Genomic DNA, 21,341 nt, shown 5'->3' with positions numbered 1-21,341 from the left:
AATGAATCAGGTGAAAGTTACTGCAATAAAATGACTGAAGAGAAACGCTACAAGATCATTTACCTGATTATTTTAACAGCTTGTACGAAAAGCTAACTGGTCCAAAATAGTTGAGATCGTCGATTTTTTTGATTTACTTACTCAGAATAGTGAGTACAAGCTATTGTTAACCGGTTACTTTTTCGAAGCGGGCTACATGGCTTTTTGCGCACTGCAATTGGTTCATTTCGCTTGACGACGGGCCTACATTGTCCAGAGTTGCCCGTCGTTAGGAAAATACATTGTGACGTCACTTTTTCAAAGGAAAATGAACAATGCGTTGACATCATTTCTCTCATTCTATTTCTGACGTCAGAAATTATAGCAATTTTTTATCTCTTTTCGCTTGTTTTTTCTGCTTTATTCCCCTATTTTTCCTGGATAAAGCACTAAAAATCAATCAAAGTTGAAGGAAACGGTTAACAAATACAATAATGACCGGTTTTTTTCGGGCTGTACTGAAAATATTGCCCTCGGTCAACGCAACAACCTCGCAAGCTCGGTCGTTACTTGACCTCGGGCAATATTTCTCAGTACAGCCCTCACTAACCGGTCATTATTGTATTAATGAAGACACTTATCGATAATTATTTATCTTCTATTATTGAGTCGAAGGTGATCCTTAGGTACTCTCGGGTACCTAATAGCCGGGGGGTTTGGAATAAGCAGGGGGGTTGGAAAAAATCTCAAAATCTAATAAGCGGTGGGTCCTGGGTGGAAAATGTTCGAAAAGGAGGCTAATACAGCAAAATTAGGGCAAAAGAGGGAACTTTCAAAAAATTTTTCCCAAAACTCAATAAGCGGGGGGGGAATAAGAATGTCCTGGGTGGGAATATTCGAAAAATTAATTAGCGCCCCCCCGGCTATTAGGTACCCGAGAGTACTTGTTTTATTGAATTTTTTAATTGTTTTCTTTTTATTAGATAGTTCTATAAGCATCGCACTGTAAATTTACAATTATATATACTCTGTATTTATTTATTTCTTTTGGGAAAAAAAATCAAGGCTGTTTGAAATTTAATTCAATGTCGAAGACTACCATTCACTTTAAGTGTACACTCGCTTTTGCTATCATGTGAAAACCACTCTCAAGAGAATTGAGTGTTTTGACGCTGAATGGTTTCTATATGGTATATCGATTCGACCGCAAACTGTTATTATCTAATAACAACCATTCAGCTGTAGTACTCGAGAGAAATTTTTTCTTAATAAAACTCTATGATTGCTTTATGATTCCAATCTGAACATTTACTGATAAGATCTTTAAGACCCACGTTTGCATTATGAATAGATTGATTACTCTGATGTTCTTGATTGTTAGAATCTTTAAAAAAGGACTTTTAAAAACTATGTACAAATTTAGAAAATCAATCGTAATTGCTTGGAAATTGGCATGCTATTACCATCCTCATATCTCTGGTGTTCTCAAAATGTCTTTCCTTATTATATAATAGATCTCAAAAGCATTTCTGCTGGAAGATGCTTAGATGCAGAGGACGCTAGAACTGTGATCATGTTTATGAAGTTTTTTATCCCGAACTATAATATCCGAAGAGCATTTGCAACATCTAAAATAGGGGAGCCTTTGGGGACCCTCCACTGCGGTCTTAATCTTATCTTATTAAACGAAAAATGACGAGATACACATGGTAGTCCAGTGTTAAGATCAAAAGTTTCTTAAGAAAGGAACTATATCCCAATCAACATGGTCTGCGACCTGATTGGACTGGACGCTCCTAGAGATGATCAAGTCCTTAAGATAATATTTACAAACGTTTTACTATATAATATTCAACTTATTCAAAAAAATTGTCTTTCTGATTCATCCCTTTGCCGGCATTACGGTGTGTACAGCGGGTGGTAAATATTTCTATACCATTCACATAGGAAGGCATAGTGAGTTGAATCAAAGTCTCCTTAACGTATGGTTTTTTTTCAATCAGGTGTCTCCGTACCTAAGATGTTTTCAATTTATCATCCAATATCGAAACCTCTTTCTAGACTTTTCTAGATTTTACATCTAAATTTTATTACTTCCATATTGGTCTATAAAGATTAGAAATAAAACTGTGCTTTCGTAGCTTTACCGTCCGTCGTTAGCCTGCTATTGCTTATTTATTGGAAGTATCTGGCATACCAAAACAATGTTCAAAACATCCATGGACTTCGGAAAACAACATTTTTAAGTGCAATCTAGGTCCGAACACCAAGCACATTCGTAAGGAAAACCTGGGTCCAGTACTAAGATTTCCACCTTCGACACCTTGAATTAACGATAACTACCACCAACTTTTTTCATTTCCACGTACTTTTCATTGAATATGAACTTGAACAGGCTCTGTATCCAGTAACATACCAACCAGAGTATTAAAAGCTTCATCAGTGTCTTTGTACTGTTTAGGATATGAACAATGATAAAGGTTCCTATATGTTGGAGGAATTAAATCACCAGTGATGCCAGATTCGATCATGATGACAACTTTAGGTGTACGTTGACATGATTGGTACATGAAATTGTTTATCAACTTATATTCAGAATGGACCTTGCAAATACTGTTTGGTAGATCATTGCCTTCTGTCTGTAAAGCCTAAAAATAAAATGAATATCTTTGCGTTAATTCAGGTAGGTTATCTGATTTCTACGTTTTGGGAAAACTTAAAGACAATTGTCCATTCCATTTTACATCCATACAGGGGGATAGACGAATATTTCAAAGCGATAATCCGAGAAGAATTTCCAGGGGGCTGAGGAAAGTTTTTTCAAAGGATGGCATAGAAATGTTATGGAATTTCCAGGTCAAAGTTACTCTAAAATTTCCTGGGAGTAAAAAGTTAATTAAAGTTCGCGCACCCTGAAATTTTTAGCAAGATTTTCTTGCTAATACTTTCTACTTTTCCGGGGGAGTATATGCAAAATTTCAAAACGTTTTTTCAGCTTGAAAAGGTTCGTCCGACCCCTCATATGATTATTAAATAGAAAAGCCCAATTAGCTGCACAAATGTGAAAGAGTCGAATTAGTACGTTAAGCTTGTAAGAAATTATTATAAGTATTGAAAAACAAAAAAATAAAATTAATCAAAGGAAAAATTTCAAATTATTGTGTATATATACTGACTTGCTGACTTGCTGACTTGTTAGCGAGTTGAGTTTGGTCGTATGCAGTGGTTGTTAGTGTGTAAGCTTGCTGATATTTGAGTCTCATGTGAAATCGTATCGTAATTAGTTTTTCTGTCGTTAATTCTTCTAGATGATTTTGAAGAATGTTGTTATTTTAGTACAGCCAACTGAAAGGACGTTTACCCGGACAGATTCATTACCCAAAACGCAAAATTTAAAGATTTAAAGGATGTGAAGCAAGATTGGCGTGAAAGAGGAAAAGGAAAACATTTTCTTGCTTGTATCAGCATGACATGAAATATGTGTCTGGTATGAAACGGGAACACATGTAAAAATAAGAACTTTAAGTATCATATCAACGCAACAAATTTGCGATTTGTTAAGATTCTTCATTAGTGTTTTGTTAGTAGCTTTCTGTATTTTGAGGATCGTCACTTTAGAATCTCTCGCGGTCAAATAAATTTACTCTCGTGACTAAAAACTTAAGAAGGATAATGTCCATAGTAGATGCAGCAGTATCACAAATCGCTTCAAAAACACTATCACACACTTAGGCTTTGTATATATAATGAGTGCGTTACGCAGCATGCTGTTTGATGGGGGGGAAAAGTAATTAGTTTTGTCATATGGGTACAAGTAAACTGACGATTCAAACCCGATTGAAACCGCAATTTTGCCATACAGTTTGTAATCCAGGGAGTTTCTTTAAATCGAATGTCTCTTCAACTCAAACAAGTTTTACGGTCACTTAACAATACCTTATAGACCTTACTCGACCTTAAATTTCCTTAACTGGAACGAATTAGTGCTTCCCGTGTGTACTCGAATTAGAAAAACTCTACTGTAATTAGGTTAGTGGAGTCTAGCATCCGTTAACGTTAGACAAACGTTAAAACAACGTTGAGCTATTTGATAAAAAAGTAAGTTTGAAATATATCGTTGTAGCTACTTTGGTCAACAAAATTTGAATATATAGTTTGCGTGCCGTAATGGACGAGATAAACAACGGATACTCGATTATAAAAAGCAATCTCTATTGATATTGTTGGAATATTGCAAATGGGACTTGCAATTTATTTTGGCCGCCTCTTTAATATACTGTGAATACTTTATAATTTATTGCCAGCACTCAGCAGTTACCTGACAACATATTGGGTGGTTCTGACAAAATAATTGAATACTTACTTTAACATATTCCTTGGTTAGAACCACCAATATTTTATCAGTTGTCAAGACATTATCTTGTAACCAAATAGGTAATCCGCCATTATTGTTGATTTCAACTTGACATAAAATATCCATCTTGAAATTGATTCCATAGTTCGAGAGACTGGCAACCAAGTTCAAAATACAATCCTCACTCTTCTCGTTGCCAGCTATGTAAGAGACATAGACGTTTGGTTTCTCTAGAGAGGAAAATAGTCGATAATTTACGAAGTTAGTCTAGTAAACTGAACTTTTAGACAGTTTTTCGATGGTTTCCACAGGGTCTACGGTCTGTCGGCTTGAACTGAACAGATTATTGGAAGGAGCAGGAATTCGAACGGCAAAACGGCCCTGGTTCGAGACGCTGACGCCTTTGACAACTCAGTTATAGTTCTTTTCATCATCATTGTCATTGCTGATGATGAAAAGCCTGTTGAGAAAACTAGCATGAATAAAAGATTCGCAAATTAAAATGGAAGGTAGCATTTCCCAATCTAGGCAAGGCTAAGATCAAACGCAACTTTCCTAAATATCCACTACGTATTAATTGAACTTGATGCTCTTTACCTTTAGCTTCGACAGTGTGTTGGTATGTTAGATATCTTCCTTTGTTACGCCTTATGATGAAGATGATAGCTACAGTACAAGCAAGTGTACCGATGATTCCTGCTATGATGAAACCTTGGTAGTCAATGCTCCCTTGTCCTGATTTTGATTGAGACGAAATACCTTTAGGGAAAGAACATTTGGTTTAAATTTCAACCGGAGAATGATCTCTAATGTTCTTTCCAGTGATAATTTTTTCTCAGAAAGAATCTAATCTTGCGGACAGCCGATCAAATAAATGTGTTGGTTGCAGCTGGTCGCAGATATAAAAGTTTAACAATAGAAGGAAATTCTAGATATATGTATCTCTAGATCTTTTACAGCATTTTTATGAACCGCCTGAGATCCTTTAATTCCTTGAATCCTTCTTTAGTGTCATAAGAATATCATTAATATCAAATTAGAGCAAGAACACACGTTTTTATAAGCAAAAACTATATAAGAACAAAATACTTAAATGGCTAAAATATCAAGAACAAGTTAAGAACACTTAAAATGTTTTATGGAAATTGCATGATAATACTCACAAAATGGCGAAAATTATATTTTTAGCACATCTTTAAAACAACAGAAGAGGCTTAAATCTTAAAAAGGGAAGAAAATCCGAAAGCTTCAAAAAATTTGCATGTTTTTATAACAAAACGTTTACATACTACTCAAAGATCTGCATGTTTTAGCTGTATAGGCACAAGTCCCATCTTGAGACGATTGATCGTGTAGTTCACCGGCTGGACATCTAGCCTTGTTTCCAGGGATCCTGACTGATTCGTTGTATACTGAAGGAACTAAGCAATCTTTCGTTCTGTAACGATATAACATATTTAAAAAAAAGTTTATTTTCGCGAATTTAGCCTGTATGTTTTACTAGAGAATCTAGCTTAAGAATTTTGGCTTAAAACCTAAGAACAATAAACGACTAAGAATGAGTAAGTCTGAGACAACAAGAATCTTTAAGATAGCTTGCTAATATTCCAAATAAATATCATAGACAAAATAGAAAACACTCGCACAAGGTTCACAAAACGTCGAAATGTACTAATGATTTTAGATGAAACAACGTTCAATAGGGGATATAATGTAGGTAGCAATTAAGAGTGGCATTATCTGGCCCTAAAATGGATATAAAAGAAATATCACAAGTTAAATAAAGCGATGAATACCTTGTTTTTTTAGTATAGCAGACGCCAGAACCGACACACTTTTCTTTACATATACAAGTTGACCAGCTAGACCACTCACTCCATACACCATCATCTAAAAGAAAACAATTTATTGATTATCTATCATCTAGTAATCTTATGGAGGAAGAAATTGAAGTCAGCATTTAGTCTTCAAAGATTATACAGTTCAGTCTACAAAACTTCAAACTCCAAATGGTCAGCAGTAAAAGTGTTCGACTTAATGAAGATTGTAGGAGTTAGCTGTTGATTCTATAAATTATGGGCTGGTTATGGATTCGAGTTATGGAGAACTGCTTTTGAAATGGTTGAAATTCGTTATAAGAAAAAATGCCATACAAGGACACTTGTAGAGTTGCTGTACTGTCAACGCCTGTCTGGAGATCTCTGGTAATTCTGGAATAGTTCTGACCTGATTAAATAAAATGATACCAAAAAAAATTATAAATCGATAACTGAGTATCATGTTTTGGGAAAGGGTTTACAAGATTTCAATTAACGATCGATTGTTCATTCTTGATATTCATGACGTAGTCTTTTATACCGAAACAGCCGAAAAACACCGGGCGTTTGCCACCAGTTTTGATTTAAACAATGAAACTGGTGGTAAACGCCCGGTGTTTTTCGTGTGTTTCCATATAAAAGATTAAGTCATGAATATCAAAAATTGTATCGTTAGTTGTATTTGAAAATCAGCTTATGTTCTTAGTCAACTTTCAACTTTTATCAAAGTTAGAGAGAAAACAAAATCGAGAACTTACGACAACAGTATATGAACAATTCGCGTAAAACCTTCTGTCTTTGTTCAAATCGAACGTCAATTTATCCTGAAAAAGCAAGGAAAAAATATCTAAAGTATGTTGTATATAACTATTTTCAAGCTATCCAAAAAGGACTTTGTTTTTAATTGATTTTAGAATTTTTCGTAGATCCGAGGCAAGCCAAATATCCTCCAATTAAGGTACACTTCAAAAGGATCTTATCAAAATTTGTGATTTAAAAACAAACAGAGGTAAAAGCAGTTGTTTTAACTAAATAATAATGCCTTCAAAATTGTTTTTATACTGGGTGTGCCAGAAATAAGTTACGTTTTTCCCCTTTTTTTGACACTTCTTAAAATTGACATTTTAGAGTTTTGAGCATAACTTTTGAACCCATAAAGTAAAATTAAAAAGTACTACCCCAAATTTTAATTTAGGCTTTCCTCTGAATGATTCAGAAAGAATCTCTTTTCTACTGCCTACAATACCAAATCAAAGAGAGTATTTCTGGCACACCCGGAATGTCCTTTTACTTGAGTTCGGCTTTGACGGATCTAATCATCATTTACCTTTGAAACTAGGTAACATCTAGAATGTTCTTCGAATTCTCCCATGATCGAGATTTTATAATACAATACATGTGATGCTAAAAAAGGGAAAAAGGGAAAAAGCTAACGTCAGTAATTAGAAAAACACCTATTTATTGGTTAATATCATTGTTAATACAAAGAAATGATCTCTAGCTTAGACGGTCGACTTTCTGCCTTGTCTATTTAAATTGTGAATGCAAGTAGGCAGAAGTTAAGTCAAATATTGCCCAATCTTCAGCAAGAAAAAGTTTTAATTGCAAACTCTCAAACCAACTTTTTGTGAAATCTAGCAACTGAAATAGGCAAGAAAGAAAGTCGGCGGCCAGCTGTCTAAACTACGACTGGTTGATGGGAAAATTATGCATAATACACACTAGAGGAGGTTGACAGCCCTACTTCCATCTTTGAAAAATCTTATTCCCAGAAATTGTTCATGTTTTTCAGGTTTGAGAAATCACGAGTGCCTCGACAAAGTTGTTTGCAAAGGTACAAAAAAATATGCTATAGATACTGATAAATATTTTGGATCACGAGCTTAGAATTTTATGTCGTTGACGTTTTTGAAATGTCACAACCTTTATCAAAAAAGAACCCCTTTCATCAACAATGTGTTAATTGGTATTGTTAAATAATGATTGATTATTACCGTATTCCGGTTCTGACCACCGGATAATCATCTTTTCGGAACCAGAACAAGATCGATGGATAGAAGTATGTTTGACGATTCCTGGATATTCTGTAATATTTTTTGGAGCTGAAATACTGTTGCATTTGAGTTTATCTGGAAACAAAGAACCGAATATTGAGTTTATCAGCTCTTTTCTTATTGTTGATTCATGTGATGAAACTACTTATAAGAAAATATGAAATATTTTTCATCAGTACAATTACTCAGGTATTATGGATTTTTGAAAACATTACATCAAGAACACAATGGTGTCTCTATAACTCGAACACGCACGGGGAAAACAAATTTGTTTGACTTTGAAGACTTTGATGATGAAATTTTTAAATATGAAATAAGGTTTATATTTATAAGACATTGGTAACTGAAGGGCGAGAATACTTGTTCGAGTTAATGAGACATTCAGTTATAAAGGGTTCGAGTTAAAGAGTTTCCAAAATAAATGTACAAAAAACTACACACAAGGGCATTTACAAACAATTTAAGAACAACAAGTTAACAAGTGAAGATCCAGCAAAGGTGTCGAGGCTTACCAATAACTTCTCGTCTTTTCCTTCTGTGATCCTGAAAAGTGGAAAAAACATCTCATCAATGACAGATTTAAAGAAATGGGAAAAAGCTTTCATTGAATTCGAGACTTATCCGATAATACAACTGTTGATTGAAAGTGCAAAATATGTATATGATTTTTAGAATAGCATAAGACAAAATCAATTTTCGAAATTTTTTCAGGGTTTGTACACTGAAGGGACCATAAATCTTTTAGGTAAGTTAGGGAGACTATAAGGGCTCGAGTTACGGAGAGCTATTGTATAAAGGACAGCACAAGAACAATTCAGCCTTGAGAATCATTAAATGAAAATAACAAGCTGGAAATTTACTGGTTAATATAAAAGGAATGTAGGTACCCCATTGAAAGCGATCTTTGCATCTTTAGTCACAACTTGACCAATCTTATTCATGATGACGCATTGGTAAAAACCGACGGAAACCGAAACATTGGTTACTTTCAAATTCGAACAAAACATATCATCTTTAACAACGGTCTGTGACACTTCATGAATCCGGTCACTTCCGATTGGATTTCGGTTATAATACCATTTGAAGCGGAACGGTGGTTGACCGGTGACGCAACAATTGAAATCAACAGAATCTCGTCTGGTGTAAACGTTTATAGGATGAACTTCGATCTTTGGAAAACCGTCTGGTAATAAATGCCCTGTGCAAAAAGAAGATGGTGAAAATTTATTCTTTACCTTTAAACCTCTTTAGAGATTGGCGCCCTAACTAATTGGAAGGCGGCGCTCAATATTAGAATAAGGTATGGACCGTATCTGCAAAATTCTATTAGAAAATAGAAAAAAACGCAGAAAAAAGTCAGACAAGTTAGCAAAACCCTTCACCCCGCTTAAACATAATACAGATAATTTGTTGATGTCAGTATCCTTGTAAACTGGAACTCAAACTTTGTAGTAATATGGTTACGGTAAAATAAGAATATTATTTTTGTGTACCAGGTTTAATTATCTTTCTTTGACCATCTTCGAATTTGATCATCATGCCAGATTCAAATTCAATTCTACCGAAATACTGAATTCCAAAAATGCAATCAGCCAGATATACCAAAGAAAAAATAGTTCTAAGACTGCTAACAGCTGGTCTAAAGTTCATCTTTGTATTTTTCTTCTACTTTTGATCGATGTTACAGAATTAGTAGTGCACTGAATGAAATCGAAGTGTGTTATTGTATCAAGCACAATATTTTTTTCAAATCACTCTCTTGAAATTATTAAATTCATTCAAATCCAAGCCAGACATAAAAAAACAATTAACAGCTGAATAGTGGTGCGACAGTACCAAGATCGAATACATGAACCTCTCAGCTCAACAGCCAAACATGTACTTTTCTTTGTCGAAAGGTTTAGCTAACTCAACACCAAAAAAATATATAGAATAGGTTAAAAACATTGCACTTCAGCACGTTAGAGCACGAAAGTAGGATTGTTTATGCTTTCTCTATATTTTTTAATATCTGTCGCCTTCCAAAAGGATTTTTTTATGACTTTTTATAATGAAATAGTTTTGTCAGGATTTGAATGTTCATGCAAAAAGAGATTTTGACCAGCCGACAGGATAGGCTACTTTAAGCTTGCTCATACTTGCCAAAGTAAAAGGATATCGATAAGGAAAAAATAAGCTTCTTTTTAAAATCTTTTTTCCAGCTGTGCGGTCTTGTCATGATATCCAAGATTTATGTTGTACATAACTGGGTTGAAAAAATCCTTTGAAAGCCATACCTTCGGTTGAGAAAAATTTCCCCGAAACTTATTATTCGACGTACGCCATTATTTTACGCCAAACCTATATCTAACGATTCAGACATATTTCTCATCCAAGCTTTCATTTGGTTTCCATCCCTGACCAAAGACATAGGTAAATGGAAAAATTTAAAAGTTAAAACTAGGGAGGCAAATCTTTGAATGGATTTGGAATCAAAGAGGACAGAGTCTGCTCTTTTACCACAACTTTAGACATAAACATGGCTAAGCTTAGAATTAATTCTCCATCTTGGTTTATATTACAATCTAATACCCGTTACCCCTTTTTTATTAAAAATGTTCTAAAACTATTATACTCATATTATTTAAGGGGTCGTCCACGTAAATCTTTGTGAACAGACAGTGAGGTTTCTAAATTCTCTATATGAAAATCGAAAATCTAAACTTAAAAACTGCTTAAAACTTGATTAAAAACTCTTTCCCTGGAGTTACCACATTCACTTTGTCAAAAAATTGTTACTGCATGGGCTTTTGTAGAACTGACCCCTAACATTTAAATATGGGCGCATTTATAATCGTCTAATCCATGTACAATATGCCCCACCCTGAACGAATTTGGTATGTACAAGAAAATATTTAGGTATTCTGACATGCTAGACGACTAATTCGAACATAAGCAAAAAATAATAGAAGGGGTAAATTGTTTATACAAACTGGTATTATCCCATAATAATTATCGTGTTATCATACAACTCTCGTATTACTGCATTACATGGAATAACAGTCAAACGTTTAGGTCAAATGATATTATAACAACTGAGATTTATTACATTCTTTTTCATTGTAAAAACCAAAGGAAATTTATTTCAAACTTAAGCAGAAAGTCTACTTACTTTGTTTGACAATAATATGAACTGTAGCCTTGATCAAAAATGAAGAGGTCTGCGCTTCACAATCATATTTTCCGTCTCTGGGCTGTCTGATCATCAAGATGCTACCTTTCTCGCCGGCAGTTCCTTTGTTCCAGTCTAACACATAAGGTGGTGGATTTTTGGTGATTTCAGTATCGTTATAATACCATTTGAGTTCAGCGTTTGTTTTGATTTCGCAGGCAAGGAAAATGGTTTTCTGTTGCTCATCAACGTGGATGGTCTGTGGTTTGTCGGCCACCATGTGAACGAGTTCCATGCCATCTGTGAAAAGAAAAACGTTAATGAAGTGGTTACAGCTCTGCCTAGTGTGATGGTAGAGTCGACTCACTCTTTAACTAGATGTTTAAGGGACAAACAAAACTTTTTCTTCGAATTAGGCTTTTCCAGAAAAAAACCGTATACCCCCTGTTGAGGAGGGCCATTTCCGTTCCAATGGGGTAAGGTTTGATATGTGTCGGAATTCCATAGGGAGATACAAAAATCGGTCAAAAATAACTGGAATTCCATGGGGTTAGCTTTTTAAATCCTACTAAAATTCAGAATTCCAGAGGGGTTTAAACCTGAAATGGCCTGGAATTCCAGGGGGTTACAACATTTCTAGCCACAGAGGGATGGACCTCCTCAACAGGGGGTATACGGTTTTTTTCTGGAAAAGCCCTATACAAGGATTCGGTCTACATACGGAGGGTATTTCATACGTTCATACCAGTTTTTTAATTCGAATTACAGAGAAAATATAGAATTGTAGCTAAGTAGAAATGAAGACATGAGGGGTAAAGGATAGCCATTGTGACCCACTGATTTATCTATCAATCTATCTATGGGTTCTAGCTCAATGGTAGAGTAATATCCGCAAATGACATGGTTGTGATTTTGAGTCTCTCCGTACCCGTCGGCTTTCCAACGAATTCGATGGTTGGCCAGAAGAAAAATTAGAAAGAGAGTATTCACTTAATTGCAATTATGCAAAAGGCAAAACTTGGAATTAGAATTTAAAACGTCAAGTAAGGCAGTCCAGCCCATCTTATCAAACTGTGTGCTATTTTTAAGCAGACAGTTCAAAGTTGTTTTTTCCTTTTCAAATTTCATTGTGGTATAAATTACAAAACTGAAAAAAATGCAGCCTAAGGACCACTTCAAACACCACAGTTTGAAGGACGTAACTTTTACACTTTTCCAAACTTTAACCACAAAATGGAATTAGCTTTAATCTGATTTACTTTCGCGATTTTGCGAATTTTTGACATTTTCGCGAAATCAAAACTCGCGAAAACGCATGAGATTCCTGATTCGCGAAATTAAATCCATCACAAAATTTTTTAAATCGCATATTCGGTGGAAAAACCAGTCCAAAGTCTCCATTTGTGGCATTTGTAAATCCTTCTTTATTTTCTCTATCTTAGGACCAAACAATTCCGAATCTTAAAAAAAGAACAGTTCAAAAAATAAAAATTACGAAATGAGAAATTGAATTTCAATCAATATTGACAAGATGAGAGACCTAGCATTTTTTGCATTCGGCTTCAAATTACAAAAGGAGAGATTGAATTTTGGAGTGATTTGGCATAATTGCCAAAATATCTATATAGACTTCATGATAAATAAATAAGGAGCTTAAAAACTAAATCATCTCAAAACTAACGATAACAAAACACCCTTTTTTGAAGAGATGTTTACTTTATAAAATACTGTTGAATCTTGTTGATTCGAATTCGAACGATAAAACACCCCTGTGTCGCAACAGACTCAAGGCCAACTGGAAAATTTGTTCGAAATTTCATTCCTGGTGAAAAAAATACCCTACAAATTCGGCCCCAATGGGAAATTGACTTTGATTTCGTCCCTATTCGATATTCGATGGGGAAATTGCACTCCAAAACCTTCCCTACTGGAATTTTCGAACAATAAGATTTCTATCCCCATTTCGATAGAAATTTTCAGGGAATGAGCTGAGGGGAAAACTTCCACTGGGCTGTGAGACAGGGATGATGAATCTAACTAATTGTCTAATTGAGTGATTCGTAAAAGCGAAAATACTATACTAGGGGTTTCTCATTCATTCAATCAGTTCCAATTTATACGAAGAATTAGTGAGAGTCCACTGAACTATAATCAGAGACCGATTTCGATTCAGACAAAATTTAATGAACATGCAAACAAAGTGACTCATCCACTATTTGGAGGAACAGAATTTGTGAAAATGTTTTCCTAAGTGAATGCTTTGAGTAGATATTTTATCCTAATTTCCATTTGTGTATGCAAATGTTTTGAACTTTTAAAAAAGGACTAAAGTGAAAGCACTATTACTGTAGAGAATTGACAACACGAATAACTTAATAATGATTTGGTAGCCTATAGTAGATGTCACCCGCGTTCTTTCTACGCAATTAACGTCTATTCGAATTTGCAACTTTTTCGAATGTTTTGAACCCAGGTTTTCGGGCTCCAAACATTCGATTTTTTGACGTCACTTTAAACTTTCGAAGCTCTCACAATTGCAAAAAAATTGAATTTACGTCAAAGAACTTGAAAGGCTTCTATTTTTCGAAAATCGTCAAAGTGGAACTCACTAAGAAGCGGGATGAAAAATCCCGGTTTGGTGAGTTGCTCGCTAATGATTACGCAACATATTCAAAAATGGAAATTCAATATTTGAATACCAAGCACCGATGACGTAAATATTGTGTTAATATTTAGTTTTAGTGGGCTTACTTTTTGGCATCGATTTGTTTTTTTAACATAAAGTAACCTTTTGTTGGGATTAAGCCAGTCTTATTGAGAGGGCCTAAGAGACTCAAGTATGAATCAATTTTTATAAAGTTTCTAATGAGCTAAATAGCCTTTAGCTTGCGAAATATTTTGAGCTGGTAATGCATATCATGTTTTTGACATTTTATTTCTTAAGAGAGTTTCTTTGACGTCATTTTGTTTACATTTTAAACAGACTCTTCATTTAAGTTCTCTTCATTACAAATACTGACTGATAAAGTCCCTCGTGACAAAAATACACATAAGACTTTCAATAAGGTCGATGTAACTCGAATCTGTCACACATTTCAACTTAAATCAACACCTGAAGCTTGACCCATATAAACGACTCGGTGTTCTTCGCATAAGTCGAACGCATTTTTGCCCTTTCATTTATTTCCAAAACTTTTACAATGAATCTACTTATTCTTCACCATATGTAAAACAAAAAATATTAAATGTGCAGACACGGATAATAGTATCGCGTGGATCGGAAAAATTTAGGTGAGCGTGAAATCCCGGAAAATCCACTTTCTGATTGAGAGAATGCGTGGATTTCGGTTATTTTTACCACAATCAGTCACATTTTATAAAATTTATCCCGTTTTCCCGAAAATCTCTCCGAATTTTTTTTTTAATTTCCGGTTTGCGTGAGGGTTGAAGAAAAATGCGTCTGTGCGTGAATTTAGTAAAAAAAATGGCTTGAATCCGTGAATTCTGCGACCGGGTTTCTCTAAAAGAATTAGTACCGATAAATCAGTATTTTTCTCAATAAGAGCCCTTTCTCACAATCAGAAGAGTGCTTTCGTAAACTTTAGCAAAATATCAAAATTTAAACGACTAATCGAAAGAGGGAAAATAAAATTATCTTTATTCGGATCAGCATTCTGCCATTAAGATGGAAAATCCTGGTAAATCTGTTCAAAATCTATTATCCAAGTATGTTTTTGTCATGGAGTATACCAAGCTCACACCCTTACGAGCCTTTCTAAAGAGTGTCGAGTGTTTTTTACCAAAAAAAGCATTTCTGATAAAGGGCATGATAATAAGAACTTTCTGAGGATGCTTGAAGGGGAAAACACTAATCGGATAAGCTTGATTTAGCGAAGGACTAATGTCTTTTCCCAGCCGATATGCGTGCTATTTTTTTAATCTGTGAAAGTGTCAAGCATTATTGATCCAGAGATTTTTAAGATTCCTTTTCCTGTCATTAACTTGATGGGAATACAATGCGTTCACTTAGAGCAGTCATATCTGCGCGGATCAAAGACGTTTCACGAAATTTTCAAACAGCTTTCGGAAAATGAACAAAATTTTGAGAATAGGTAATTCTTGGTCAACTTAAGCGGGATTGTAAATTGCGTTTGATAGAAATGAAGGTCAACAGAAATCTTTGTAATCTATCTACTATCTATGTCCAAAATAGAAACCGAAAAAAGTATGAATCGAAAACAGTTAAATAAGCTCACTGGAAAGGTCTTCAGGTAAAGTCAAATCAATTATTACTATGAAAATTATTAATCGGTTGATTGAAAAATGATACTTAGTTTCTTAGTGTCTGGCACTACCAGCTATAACTATTCTTAGGAGCAGACGGATAAACGTTTCTCCAGCTCATTAATGTCTGCGGTTTTACAAATGATAGAATAGATACGAAACTAAGACGACAATCAGTAGGTTATAGTTTGGTCAACGTCTACAAAAGGGGCCTTTTCTTGACCCGTCATCAACTGCAACTGGTTATGGTTAAAAACCACTATATTTCCAGCTGTCAATTACAGAAATGTATACAGAAAAGTCGAGGCTGGGATCTTTTTAACCATACCAAAAATTTTACCTAGAACTCATTTTAAGAGTCACAATGAGCTTTTCCAGAAAAAAATTGAATATGGGGGGTAGAGGATATATCAATTTTCAGTTATCTACCCCCTCCCCCCGGACAAAGTGACTTTTAGCCCCCGGAAAACGGGTTTTACCCCCCCCCGGACAAGCATTAGTCGACCCCCGGACAACCCAAATTACCCCCCGGACAAGGCAAATTTTGATGATTTTTCGCTACCCCCGGACAATATATCCTCCACCCCCATGTACGGACATTTTCTGGAAGAGCCCAATCTGGCTTTTGAGTTTTCATCATTTTCATGTCTTGGCTAGTGATTAAAAAGTTTACTCTTCTAATTGAGCAAAGTGAATCTTTATATGGCTTAGCTTTCTACTGACTCCTCTCTTCAAAAATCTTAGATCTTAGAACATACATCAAAGGACATTATTCAACGTATCTCCTACCATTTTTTACACACCATTTTGAAGACAAAAGTAAGAACTGTTTTCTCCCATTCTCCCATGCCACGCTGCGCGAGCACAAATGTTGAGAAATTCTTTTATAAATTGTATTTGTAATTTGCTTTGTCAGCAACATTTTCTATGTTACAAAAACAAACATACTTACATTGGTGGTGAAGTGAACTGCAGACCTAAAAAACGGAAAAAAGAAACAAGATTTAGAATCATAACACTAACTTCTAGCGAAGTGAAAAATTGTTTGCGAATTTATGGAATGAGAAAGTAGGAATTGTATTTTTGTACAAGTTAACAATATCTACTTAGCTCCTTTTTAAAAGAACTTGTAAATTAAACGGATTCTAAATTTTTAAGGATGCAAATTTTGGTTTTACGTAGAACAGCCTTTATGACGCAATTCCTTCCTAAAGAAAGCCCAGAGTTTTTCTTCCTATCCAAGAAGGTCAGTGGAAGAAACCATCTTTCAATTTCAACGAAGCCCTTAAAAAAGGGATCTGCACCGTTACTGCTTGATGCAGTGCTGTAATTTTGGGCGATTTTGGGTTCAAGACCTCATAAATTTGCAGATTGATTTTCTTAAAATTTTGTTCATTTTAAATAACATACGCCTAAAGTGTGCATTAATTCTTGCTACCGTGTAGATAATCAGAATAATTCCTAAGAGAGTAGTTTCCAAATGACCGAAAAATAGTTCATAAATTAAGCTGATGGACTTTAATAGCGTTGTACTAGCAATAATGGTGAACTCGACACGCCCCGATCACTCCCAGAGCATTCCAAGGCAAAGGTTTAGCAGTTGAGCACTCATTAAAAAATATGACAAAAACACACAGCTCAAGTATAAAATATAAAATCAACAGAAACTTATTTCATGAACTCTGTGACACTCGAAAATCATTAGCTTTCCAAAAATAACTACATAGCGCAGTTTGAAAATTGATTATCCGTCAATGCCGTTCATGTCATCTTGTATGGTGAAAAAATAACCTCTTTGTTTCGAAATCGAAAACAACTGTATGATTCATTTTAGATCTACAAAGATTAAACTATAAATAGAGTGAAAGTTCGTGCACCATAATGTGTCTAGACGCAAGAATTTTGCAATGCAGGGTTTAGGGCTCTAGGAGAGAGGAAACACTAGGCTAGATATGGTCACGGAAAAAGTCTGAATTTAAAAAAGCCGTGTAACATTTCAAAATCTGCAGGTATATTTTGAGGTGGACATTAGGACAGGATTTAGAATCTGAAATTTTGGAATCTCTTTGAAATTATTTTCAAGATTTCAAGAATGAAACCTTCTATGGCATAGTACAATTTCGAACATGTCGACTTGATTCCTTCGTAAGGGAAACAAAAACAACAAAGATGGAATAAATTAGGAATTTGATATTATCATCTATTTATAAAGTCCTAAACCTTATTTTTTGCAAGAAAAATTCCTTATTGAATGGAAAATACAAGAAAGTAGAGCTCTTTTGGGAATTATGAGTTTACTTTCCCCAGTTTTTTTGAGCCGTTTAAGCAGGGGTTTAGAAAGTAGCACATTCACATGAGGGGTAGATTTAACCCGTCATTTCTTGAGCATAAAGCCAATATTTAAACTACGAAACGTTCCAACGTTTTTAATTTAGGATATGACAAAATGAATAAGCAATGACATAGTTGTTTAAAGGAAACTTAAAAAGCTCCCTTTTTGAAACACAGCCAAATAGCTAATCGTTAGTGTGATCAATAGGTCCAAAAACAACAAAATATTTGCAGCTTTTATAAGCATCATCAAAGTGATGTAAGATATCAATTATTTTACGAAGCTTTTTATTATAATCCACTGAAAATAAATTGAAACCCATGGATGGTAACTTAGCCTGGATGAGTTGTGTCCTTAATTTTAAGGATCGTTTGGCCTTCTTTTCACTTAGTCAAATATTTCAATAATGAATTTTGAATAATGAATAATGGAATTTCAATAACATCTAGAGTGAGTTATAACTGGTCTGAAAAATTTACTTAACATTTCGCGATGCCATAAAAATGATACTCCTTATTTATGTATTTGACAAGAATAAATAAACAATGATATCTAGTGTCAATGTGTTAGCATAATACCCTTATATCAAGTTGGAAATTTCACTTCTATTGCAATGAATCACGGATAAATGGTGTTTAGTTCATACTGTATACGTGAGGGCTAGGAAATAGGAGTTAAATGTAGTAAAAAGTGAAATATATTGGGTTTTTTTTATAATAACATACATAATTTTTGAAGCCTTCGGATGTTCTTAACTTTCTGATTTTTAAGCCTAAAAATATTCTTAACATGTTCTTATGTCATATTTTTTTCAATATTATTGTCCATTTTCCTCAGAAATCGCGTGTTTTAGAGTCCTTACGGACTTAAAACTTAAAACTTTTTTGACTTGTTCTTAATGTTTTGGTTAGCGAAGCCTCGTGTTATTAAAAAAACGTGTACTGAATTTTTATCAGGGATTTTTACTTATTGCCACCTCTTCCCAAAAAGTAAAACAAACACCCACGGACCAGACGTAAACATTCATTCAAAGAACATAAAGCTTGTTAAAAATAATAAAAACAAAGTCAATAGTATATGACATTCGGTGTTAATGTAATCCGGAAATCCGATAATGTCAAAAACGGTTTTACAGTGAGAACCGTTAAATAAACTGCTGGTCAACCTCTCTCTCTCCAATTCCTCTAACTAAAATTTTTTCCTTTTTTTTCTCCAAAAAAAATTGTTTTAATGGTTTTAACTTAAACGGGTCAAGGGCCAAATACAAAGCTTGTTTTTACGAGAACAATTTTATAAAAACAAGATGCTTAACTTTGCTATAACCTAAGAACGAACGAACGAAAAAAAAAGACTGCTTATTTAAAAAAAATTCCCCATGTCTGTGTCCATTGATGATCGAAACAAACAAATCATCAATGATGTTATGAAATTTGGTTCAAAAGTTTGTAGCTTCACAAATATATTTCACATGGAATGACAGGGGAACGACAAAACAAAAACCAACAAAATGTTCAAAAACAATGATTCGAAAGTCAACGCAGAGTAAAATTTAGATGTAGAACGAGTAAAAATGGAGAATGCCCCCATCAATTAGTTAGAGGGGCTAAAGAGTATGGGATGTCGGGCCTCTTATAAAATCCAATAGAAATGGTGTTGCCCCAGGCGTCAAAAGAAAATCATTTAACGTATCATCTTCTATTTTGCTTACACGGCATATTCATACAAACCGAAGAAAGAACAACTTTATCTCCTCCCACGGTGCGTGAGCACAAATTTTGACAATTTTTTTTTTAATCACTTCTGCTTTGTCAGCATCAGATGCGCACTTTCTTTCTATATCATAAAAAAGAGTAGCTTAACCTTTAAACATGGAAACAAATCGTACTCCACTCACATTGTGACAAAGGCTCACTATCACCAGAACCAAACATAATATTGAATCCATCGCACACTTGCTTCAATCAATACTATTTAATACCTGAAAAATAAAATATCATAATTGAAATAACCAAATGCAAATCAAAATTTATTTCACAATAGCTATACAACGGGGAAATATAACATTAACATTTGTTGCAGCTTTAGAGTTTTCCATGAATATATTGACATAAAACTTCCTCCGCTGCAGATTATGACTTTGATAGTCAATCTAAGGAAACTTTTAAAGACCATTTTAACCGAACTCCCTCTTCAGGATTACCTGTTATAATAAATACTTTTACTCAACACACCAAAAAGTGAAGATTCAAGAACTTTCTAGTGAATTATTATAAATAATCTATGAGAAAAGAGAAAAGATAAACCTTCAATGAAAAGGAAAAGATTATCAGCAACCAATGAAAATACACGTTGGAAATTTTCAAAAGATTAAAATAAAATCAATTTAAATCTCGACTAAGCTCGATGATTAAGGGCCTGAAAAGGAACTGAGTCGTACTTGTACTCGTACGATACCCACAGTAGACGAAAACAGGGCCTGCAACTCCGAGATGGAGGGTTGATTGTTTTCTGAACTTGAAGATTTAATTTCAGAAAAGCAAATGTAGGAAGTCCTATACTCTTCACAAGCCTATAACAGATTTGGCTACTTTTAGTGCAAATGTCGCCCAATCTGTCATAGGCCTCTAATATAAAAAATCGAAATCGAAATAGAAATCGATTGACTATTTACCAAATTGACCAATATTGTTTATTTGTCATCCAAACTTGAAGATTCAATTCCAAAAAGGCAATTGTGGAAGCTTTCATCATTTTGACAATACTATAACAGATTTGGCAACTTTTATCTTAAAAATCACAACAAAAGATGACCTGGCCTTCAAATTTAAATTTTTCCCTCGCCCTTATGGTAAACGGTTCCCTTCATAGGTACGGGTATGTGCCGCCCTTAAGGGTGCTTTCTGAAACCTGGCAGTCCCTATAAGGGTTGGAAAATGTTCAACTTTTTGCCACTAAAAAGATCGAAATTTGGTCAAAAAGACATTCCCTGGGTATTAATATTAACAATAATTAGACCCTAGTACTTCCCTGGTTTACAACGCTACAAGCCCGTTAAACCTAAAAAATCATTTCGCTTGACGTGTCACAACTCTTTGGAAACAAACTTTAGTATTCTTGCTTTCTTTTATGTGCCTTATGTTGACCTTGAAAAACATTCATTCCTTATCATAAGCAGGATGGAAATATTGCAATCTGTAAATGAAAATATATTTGACTTCTGAGATAAAAATGAAGAAAAAGGAAAGACAGGAAAAAAAAAGAATTCTGTTGCAAATTTTCCTAGAATATAAAATGAAGTACTTGTTCAAAACGTATAACAAAGAAGTTACCAACCATCCGGTAGGATTTGTGAAACCAAAATGTATAATTT

The 21,341-nt window shown here is 34.4% G+C and overlaps 1 protein-coding gene across 1 annotated transcript; it reads right to left on the bottom strand.

The window, feature by feature from the left end:
* Positions 1–1,349: 1,349 nt before the first annotated feature.
* LOC136803308 (uncharacterized) lies at positions 1,350–20,251 on the bottom strand. The gene is made up of 15 exons (XM_067060032.1): positions 20,172–20,251; positions 19,866–19,949; positions 16,592–16,616; positions 11,356–11,655; positions 9,092–9,402; positions 8,717–8,747; positions 8,145–8,279; positions 7,478–7,554; positions 6,909–6,974; positions 6,487–6,559; positions 6,130–6,223; positions 5,623–5,771; positions 4,931–5,092; positions 4,343–4,563; positions 1,350–2,627 (listed from the first exon to the last, which is right to left on the bottom strand). The coding sequence occupies exons 2-15, from the start codon at positions 19,914–19,916 to the stop codon at positions 2,352–2,354; spliced, it is 1,971 nt and encodes a 656-aa protein (XP_066916133.1). The 5' UTR covers positions 19,917–19,949; positions 20,172–20,251; the 3' UTR covers positions 1,350–2,351.
* Between the last annotated feature and the right edge of the window lie 1,090 nt (positions 20,252–21,341).

Source organism: Clytia hemisphaerica, unplaced genomic scaffold, assembly GCF_902728285.1.
Source record: "Clytia hemisphaerica strain Z4C2 unplaced genomic scaffold, Clytia hemisphaerica genome assembly, whole genome shotgun sequence".
Lineage (NCBI taxonomy): Eukaryota > Metazoa > Cnidaria > Hydrozoa > Leptothecata > Clytiidae > Clytia > Clytia hemisphaerica.
This window is presented reverse-complemented; position numbering and strand designations above follow the sequence as displayed.

Excerpts from the sequence above, each read along its gene's own strand:
- LOC136803308 (XM_067060032.1), bottom strand. The coding sequence starts at position 19,916 with ATGGATTCAATATTATGTTTGGTTCTGGTGATAGTGAGCCTTTGTCAC. Across the intron at positions 7,555-8,144 it reads GTGGTCAGAACCGGAATACG|CATCACATGTATTGTATTAT; the intron begins GTAATAATCAAT and ends TCCCTTTTTTAG. Across the intron at positions 6,560-6,908 it reads ATTGTTCATATACTGTTGTC|GTCAGAACTATTCCAGAATT; the intron begins GTAAGTTCTCGA and ends TTATTTAATCAG.